The sequence below is a fragment of the Myxocyprinus asiaticus genome, chromosome 36 (assembly GCF_019703515.2).
Source record: "Myxocyprinus asiaticus isolate MX2 ecotype Aquarium Trade chromosome 36, UBuf_Myxa_2, whole genome shotgun sequence".
Lineage (NCBI taxonomy): Eukaryota > Metazoa > Chordata > Actinopteri > Cypriniformes > Catostomidae > Myxocyprinus > Myxocyprinus asiaticus.
In genome coordinates this window covers 15,568,375-15,577,379 of record NC_059379.1, presented here as the reverse complement: position 1 = coordinate 15,577,379, position 9,005 = coordinate 15,568,375, and the positions used below count along the sequence as shown (strand labels likewise).

Below are 9,005 nucleotides of genomic sequence, written 5' to 3'. Positions count from 1 at the left end.
TACAAACAACGATATGATCATTGTTGTCCTTTTCCATCTTAGATATGACACACCAGTGGACAGTGGGTGATGTATGCAGCTGGTTGCAGAAGAATGGACTTAATGCTTGATTCTAAAATCTACCATAAAAAAAGCACAAAAGTTTCATTTATACAGCGATGTTGATTATTAATACTGGCTGTGTTTAATCATGTGACCTAATTGTGTCAAAGGTGATTCAGTCATAAGTGTCCCATTTTTCAGTGGATCAACACCCTTGCCAGTGCCCGAATTCATGTACATGATATACTGATTGAGGTGCACACTTGGACTAGGTTGAAGCTAAACTCTGCAGGACTGTGGCCCTCCAGGAGCAGGACTGGTGACCGCTGGTTTAAAGTTTTCATGTAAACTACCAAACTTTGCACTTTGGTCTCTGCCACCTTTTTCTATATTTGTTTTTATGAATATATTTGTATAACAACAGCAGCTCTCAGTTACTCTCTTTTTTTTGTTGTTGTATAAGATGTACTTTTACCTCATGCTGGGTGTTTATTTTCCCTTTCATTTCTAGAAAATGAAGTTGATGGCCCAATGCTTATGAAATTCACAGAACGAATGGGTGAGCGGATCTTCCCTAAAATTAAGGACCAGGTGCAGTTCATGACTGAACTAGATGCACTAAAAGAGTAAGTTGCAACTTTTATATCAACTGATTTCTCAAACAGTACAAATTTGCAATGCCCATGATGTTGGTCATGTCTAGAAAGAAATTCTGGGCTTGTAAAGTTGATGATGTTAGTTTGTTTATTTTATAAATAGAAGAGAGAACGCTTCACTGATGAGGGAGCAAATGATACTTTAAAAGCGAGTGTGGGAAGTGGTCCAGCCAGTGTCCAACTTCACTTTCCACCAGTGCATGACTGCACTGAAGAATCAAGACCATCCGCTGAAGTCTCATCAAAGGAATAAGATGAAAAATCCATTGGTGCAGGCTCTCTATGTTTGTCTTAGTTTGCAAACTATGTATGTTTTCTTTTGTAGAGATAAATCAAATTTTTCTTTCTCAAATCTTCCCTAAAACAAATTAACACTTCACATCCTCCAAATTTCAGAGGTGATGGATTGTGTGCTAATATGAATATAGAATGGAATAGGTTAAAATATTTGAGGATCTGATATTGCTTATAAATGAAATGTCGTTAAAATTAGTTCCACTAATATCCATGGCAGGTATCTAAGTCACAGACATGTGGACCTTCTGAAGATGCTCCTCATCCAGTACCCATTCCTGCATGAAAAGTATGGAACTGGATATGTAAGTGCATTAAAGTATTCTTAGTTTTCTGTTATTGAAGGGTTGAGCATTGTAATCAATTACAGATGTCTGCTAAGCACATGAATGCAATGCGCAATCAGTAACAACAAACTAATCCAAATGGATGAGATATAAGCAGTCTAAACAGATGCATGCTTTATGGTTCTCTTTTGTTCTCTGTGACATAAAAATGCACTACTTCACTTGCACATAAGAAACCTGCTCAATACCACTTTTAGTCCAACTTCTGTAGAAAATATTTTTAAATATTTTAAACTTGATGTGTTAATTGTTGCGTTTTAAAGAGTTTATAAACTAAAAGGATAGTTCTTGAAATGAATATCCTTTTCACTAGAGTTTTTATTCATTGTGTACAGGCCAAATGGTCAATGCAGCTGTCCTGCTCCTGCCCAGATTTTTTTTAAAGAGCACCAAGATGAACTTTTCACTATTGATAAGATAAGTTTATTAACTTATCCTCATCATTGTTATCTCAAATAATACTAAATCATCATCTACTAGTCCATCACCATACCCTACTTTGATTTGAGATGTTGTTTATGATGCTAGGTCTGACAGGTCTTTTTTTCATTGTCAGGATCTAGTGACTCCAACACCCATGCTGGTGTTAGGTAGCTGTGATGGGAGTCCACTTGATGTCACAAATGTGACAATCAAAATGGATGGAAATGTCATGGACTATGACGATGGAGTTGACATTTCACTTGCAAAGGGTCTGGCATTTTCATTGTTTCACGTGTTCCAAATTGAGTATCCCAAAAATGTACGGAAAACTATGTTGTTCCTTGAGGCATTTGTCTTCAAAATGAAAATTAGAGTATCAGTTGCTGTCCAGAGAGTTTACAATTCTTTGTAAGCTGAATGTATAAGAAAAACTGGTTTTGGTTTGAGGTAATTGTCTTCAAAATTAAAATGTTTTTTATTTATTTATTTTTTTAAATTGCTGTCCAGAGAGTTTACAGTTCTTTTGTAAGCTAAATGTTTAAGGAAAACTTGTCTTTAAATTCCATGTCTTTTTAAAATTCAGTCTTAATGTTAATTTAAAGGATGAAATGCTAACTTATGTTACCCAGGGACTATAAAGCCAAAGTCATTTGTATAAACTTAACGTTAAATTGTAAGTAAATACTTAACTGCCGTCGTATGTGTGGATGAATGAGTCGCAGTGTAAAGCGCTTTGGAACCGCTAAGGTTAAAGGCGCTATATAAGTGCAGACCATTTTCTTGCACAAAAAAAAAAAAAAAAGGCCAATTAAATCTATAAAAGCTATGGATGGTTAATTTTAATAAAACATTTGTTATTTTCAAAGGCTTTGGATTTTTTTATTGTAACTGACCACATCCTTTTCTTTTAAGTATCTTAACAGTGCTGTATAAAGCCCTTGGTCCTCCAGAGATCTAATGTATATTAGGTTCTTTGTGGAACTGGAAAAGGTTCTCCTATGGCATCACTCTAAAGAACCTTACTTTGGTTCCTTAAAGCACCATAGTACTAAGGGTTCTTTAGAGAACTTGCAATATCATGGTTCTTTGTGGAACTGAAAAGCAGTTCCTTGTGGCACCACTGTGAAGAACCATTTCTGGGTTCTTTAAAGCACCAGTATATAGATGATTCTCTAAAGAACTTGACAATAAAGGGTTCTCCTATGGCATCACTCTGAAGAAACTAATTGGAACCTTTTTTTTTTTTTTTTTTTTTAAAGGTCCATACAATGCAAGTGAATGGGTGCCAAAATTGTGATGCTCCAGTAGGCACAAAGGCATCAAAAGTAATCCATATGACTCCAGTGTATTAATCCATATCTTCAGAAGTGATATGATAGGTGTTGGTGAGAAACAGATTAATATTTAAGTCCTTTTATTGCTTGATATTCTTCTCCCTGTCCAGTAGGGGGTGATATGCATGAAGAATGTGAATCACCAGAAACACAAGAAGTTAAAGTGGAGGTTGACTGAGCAAGGAGGACAATTTATAGTCAAAATGACTTAAATATTGATCTGTTTTTCACCCACACCTATCATATCACTTCTGAAGACATTGATTTAACCACTGGAGGCATATGGATTACTTTTATGCTGACTTTTGTGATTTTTTTTTTTTTGGCACCCATTCACTTGCAGGACTGTGGTCCTCAAGGAGCAGGACTGGTGACCCCCTGGTTTAAAGTGTTCATGTAAACTACCAAACTTTGCACTTTGGTCTCTGCCACCTTTTTCTATATTTGTTGTATTGTTGTATGGACCAAAACAGCTGAGAAATTCTTAAAATCTTCATTTGAGTTCAGCAGATGAAAGAAAGTCATACACATCTGGGATGGCATAAGGGTGAGTAAATGATGAGAGAATTTTCATTTTTGCCTGAACTATCCCTTTAATAGTTAATTCAGTAAAAGGTAGACGCGTGCAAGGTTTTACAGTATGTGGTTGTGTTGTCTTTCCGAAATGTAGCTTCCTGAACTTGAATACATATCAAGTTCAGTGTGTGGTGTTTACTTACTGTATGACTGCAACTAACTTTAGATCCCTAACATGTTTTATAGGTATCGAACACTCATGGAAGGCTGGGTAATGCACGTAAGCCTGACAGAGAGGTGGCAAGGATGGTCATTGTGATGATAGTAGCATTCATGGTCGGATGGTCACCTTATGCAGCATTCTCAATTACTGTCACAGCCTGTCCCACAATCCATATTGATCCTCGACTTGGCTCGATACCAGCCTTCTTCTCAAAGACTGCAGCTGTATACAACCCCATCATCTATGTCTTCATGAACAAACAAGTACATCTTTGCCATTTGTCATCCTAATCTGGCATTTTCATTTAAAATCTTTTGAAATAAAAAAAAAAAGGAGAAAAACCTTTGAGATGTGGTTACCATGCTGAGGAACTAATCTTATAGTTTATATGTTACAAATTTATTTGCTGTGTGTTTGTCCTTCAATCAAGAAGAGATGTGGCAATGTAAAGGACAAAAAAGCAAGTGATAAAAAAGACAATGGATTTATGACATAAACAACATTTAACAAAAAAACATGAATCTTTCACCTAAAAGCACAGGTGTCACAGAAAACCTGGAAATATTCTGGTAAAGGAATTTCAAATTGTGATTTCCAGGCCCAGAAAAATGATCAATTTGAAAAAATCTAAAAAACGTCTGTAGTGGAATGTTTTTGGTGGAATTTCTATAGTTAATACATATATTTTTTTTAGTTATTGTCAGATATAAAATATTTTAGCTAGAAATAAAATATTGAGAATGCACTCTCTTTAAAAACCTTAGAATAATCATGAAATGACTGGAAAAGTCTGAAATGCAGTGTTTGGAAATTGCATAAATGCATTAGAATGAGTTAGAAGAAAATACTTGAAAATATATATATATTGTATAGGAAAAGACACATAACTAAATTATTTTCCACTATTTCATGGGTTTTTGGCTATTTAATTTCCACACATTTTATCCAAGTATGGTTGTTTTAGCTATAGATGCTATTATAAAAAATCAGCATGAGGGATAAAATATGATCCTTCAAATGACAGGCATCTGACAAACTTTTGGTTGAGGAGATTCAGCTTACTCTTAGTACAATATTTGATTAAACATATTGATATTTAAAGGCCTAGTTCACAGAAGCAGATTGGTCCATGCATACCCAAAGACAAATGTATCATACCGCTAGTTACGTCCACTTTAAGAGAAGTTTGGGTGCCTTTAGCTTTCCAAAGGGGAAGTCATAGATTCTACACAAGTAGAAGCTTCAGTTGCTTGTCGTGTTGGGACTAAATCTCAGACTTTTCATTTCACAGATATCTCAGGGGAGTTACATGTTGTTCTATGATATTTAATTGTTTTTTATTTTATTTTTTTTGTGCGCTCCAAAAACATTCAGCTCCTAAGGAGACATTTCTCCCCAATGCCCCTGTTGTGTCACGTTTGATGTAGAAGGAGAACTGGAGATCTTTTGTGATTATGTGGCTCCAATGGCCACCCCGAGGATTTGGGTCCCAGGTGGTTGGGAACTGTGTTGGAGCTGAGGCTGCTGGACCCCTTGAGCTGTGCACATCTTCCAGAACTATCCCATTTCCTTCCTAGCTGTTCTCAGAATAAATTCAGGTCACAGGGTCACAAGTTTCTCAAGACGTGAGAGATAGACAGACTATATTATTGGTGAGACAAGAACAAACACTTAAGAGTGATATTGAGACAATTCACGCTCGGAAATAGTGAATAGTTGTTATATAGTCACTGTAGTCTCTGGAACCACATGATAGCATTGCATTTGGACATAATCACAAGAGCCCTGGAGTATACACAGAAACCAAAAAACAATAATAAACATGTAATTTGTAGTTATTGTATGATCTGGAGAGCATGTTCACCTAAAAATGTGCTTCATGTGGTAACATTTAAATTAACTAAAAAATATGATTAACATCCCTGAATCAACCTGAATACATTAGGTTACACCAACAAAACTCATTTTAAGGGTTAGATCAGGTAGAAATAGGTAAGAGGTAACAGTTGCAAGTACCACTTTTTATGATGTAGAATCTCAATTAATATGTGGTCAAAAAAGCTGCATGCATAATAATTATGAAATAATTATCAATAGGTTTTTCATAATAGTTTAAGATGGAGTGTAGCATGTCACACTGCAGGACAGGTCAACTTTCCAAAAGTATTACTATCAACTACACATTAGCAAGTTTTCCATGACTTTCAATGTGAGTTCAATGCAGTTTTTCTTTATATATTCTGTCTGTATTTTCTGTAAAAGCATGCCCTCATGGTATCACTCTGCATTGAAAATATGACTGGAAAATAGTTTAATTACCCAGGGTAACTCATTCTCATCCAGTCCAACCATAAGCTCGAGGAAAAGAATATTCAGTCATCGCAGAACAGGCGCTTACTGCCCATGACCTTATCCTCTTTAATTAAGGTCAATATTTCCTTGTTTTTACATGGAATACATCTTGCCTAATGACCTTTTCCAAGTGGATTTTTAATGCAAAGGCCATGTAAAGTGCTGCCACATGAAATAACTGTACTGAACGAATACCCCTACATGCAGCCATAGAGACACGATATATTAATCAAAGCTTTTATTTAGCTTTTTATTGAGTTCATAATCAGCATAGTTAATAGCATAATTAAAATCAGATTTGATTTGACTGTAATTGTGTGGGGGGACTTCCTTTCTTAGCACTACAGGAAGCTTAATGCAGCTTTCCTGATGACCACTATTGTGTCTCATTCTGCTACCTACAGTTTAGTTTCCTATGTCGTGAATTACTATATCATGCGCATGATTCACTAAACATTGGGACACTGATGACTCAATTACGAATATGACATAATACGATTATGCACATTAAAACAAAGCTGGTATTTATCAGCAACATTGCTGTATATCATGATATATGCACCTCTATTGTAGTTGTTATAAAAGTAAAGATCTTTTTAATTGTCTTGCACTAAGTCCTGTGTAAAAACTTAAAAGTGTGCAGGATTGTTTCCCTCTCATGCGCATTAGGGATAAAAGATAATTACAAACAGAATCTTTTTTCAAGACAGAAAATAAGGCATTGCCTTCTTACAAGTATACTTGCGCTTGTACTCTTACAGTTTGAGAGATGACATATCCAGTAAATAAATACAGTATAGTTATCAGATGTTTTTTTGTTTTTTACATTGCATTGTTAAGTTTTTTTACGGGGCTCTCTGGGAATTTCAGTCTCACTGTGCACTGAAATGATTTTACAAAATAGGACAGCCCTTGAAATGGTTGACTCCCTGGCAAGTGCACTGACTACTGAACTAGGGGGCTGATTGACAGCATCATATTCAGACCAGTGTCAGAAATGAACTTTTCCATTAAGGGGCAATATTTGCATATTGTAACCCTTATCTTTACCTTATATTTACCTTTAACAGAAATTCTCTATTTGAGTAATTATATATTTTGTTTTATGCAATAATATGTCATTATAGTGGCATTTGTTTTGCCCCCACATTTTGAATTTCTGGGGCATTTAAAAAAATCATTTTCATCTGCATTTTTGCCCCAAGCCCCCTTTAATTTCTGACCCTGATCCAGACTACATTCTAATTCTTATCTAAATCGAACACTCTTTTCTCTCAGTTCAGGAAGTGTCTGATCCAGATGTTTAAAGGAAATGGCACCAGTCTGGACTCCACCCATTTGAATCAGACATCAGACAAAGGGGGCATCACTACAACAGTAGATAGTCACCTCGGAGACATGTCCGTTATTGCTGCTCGCGTGCCCATGTCCATGTCCACGTGCAATATGGAGAAGAGTGAGGAAGAAGAGGAGGAAACAGAGCAGAGTGGAAATTAAGGTCCAAAGCAGCTCCCTTTATTTGAGAATAGGATGTGTCCTTTGTAGAGGAGTGCATATACTGTATGTCAGAATGTATGGTTTGTGTTTACATATAGGCGATTCTCTGTTGATGTTTGTATTCCTTTATGTTGTGCCGATGTGCAATCAGTCTTGGCGTATCTGTGTACTTGTCAGTATTGCATTGTACTGCCTTACTTTACGTAAATCCTGTGAATCTGCAAAATGAAGGAGGCAGACAAAACATTTCTGTGCTGAGAGTGAGCAAGTGTTATCTCATTGTTTTGTTAATTGCACACTGTTATATCAGTCCAGATAGAGAGACTTGCAAAGTAAAAAAAAAAAAAAAAAAATTGCTAAATTTGACCATGTAAAGTGTAACTGGTCATAATAGTCCAGCAGTATTGCAATAACATTAGTCTCTTTCAGAGTTCTCTTGTGGAAACAAAACATGTTTGTTATAGTAGACTCAAGTGAGTTGGTTCAAAGACCAAAAGAGAAAGTGAGTGGCTGAACAATCTACATGCTTCAGGTTTTAGAAATGCATGTGTGAGAAATTAATTTTTTTCTGAAGCAATCAAAATATCCTTTGGATAGATTCTCAAATTTTTGAATAGAGCTTCCTCAATGTCTATACTCCACAGAATATAACACATTACTGTATTTGATGCCATAATTCATTTATGGTGAACTAACAGGTCAGACATGACTGGCAGCGTATCTGCTTTGCAGCTCAGTATTAAGCCATGAAATTAATGTAAGATCAAAATCTATGATACATTTGTTTTTGTCTGTTGTTGATTTCATAGTATTTATTGTTTTGAACAGTTTAATTGTATTAATTTAGCATACTGTATTTGTATACATTGAGATATGAGTGTTTATGTGTTTCAGTTTACTGTCAGAATGTCAAATTAGGTCAAAATGTTTGATGTTTCTTCAGATTTCTTGTGTCCATGGTAAATACTGATATTGATGTTGATCTGTGGCATGCCAGTGAATGTTTCACTTCTGTATTTATTTATCTAAATCTTGTTGGATTATAGAAATCATTTAGATTTGGTGTGTTATTTAAATTAGCAGAATATTCTTTTGGAAAAATTGTTGTTTTTAAAACATGTCAACTTTGTAGTTACATGAACAATAATAATAAAACAACTTGCAATAACTTATCAGAGTGGTCACACTAGTTCCAACATGAAAACGTTGCATTGTGTTCAGAATTTTAATTTTGCTGTAGCAAATCGTTACTACATCACACAGAGAAATGTGTAATAACAAAAAAACCTTTCAGATGAGAGCTGATCACTGCATTTTTTTA

General features: G+C 35.3%; 1 protein-coding gene and 1 long non-coding RNA gene across 2 annotated transcripts in view; both read left to right on the top strand.

Annotated features, from left to right (window-relative positions):
- The window catches only part of LOC127427479 (vertebrate ancient opsin-like), a 16,908-nt gene extending 8,146 nt beyond the window's left edge, over positions 1–8,762 (top strand). Inside the window, exons 4-5 of the mRNA XM_051675117.1 lie at positions 3,859–4,098; positions 7,466–8,762. Of these exons, the coding sequence (XP_051531077.1) occupies positions 3,859–4,098; positions 7,466–7,684 (459 nt within the window). The 3' untranslated portion in view covers positions 7,685–8,762. The remainder of the gene's footprint in view (positions 1–3,858; positions 4,099–7,465) is intronic.
- Positions 23–2,649, top strand: LOC127427483 (uncharacterized). Its single transcript, XR_007894947.1, has 4 exons — positions 23–386; positions 554–668; positions 802–1,297; positions 1,675–2,649. It is a non-coding gene; the product is annotated as an uncharacterized LOC127427483 (long non-coding RNA).
- Positions 8,763–9,005: the final 243 nt, after the last annotated feature.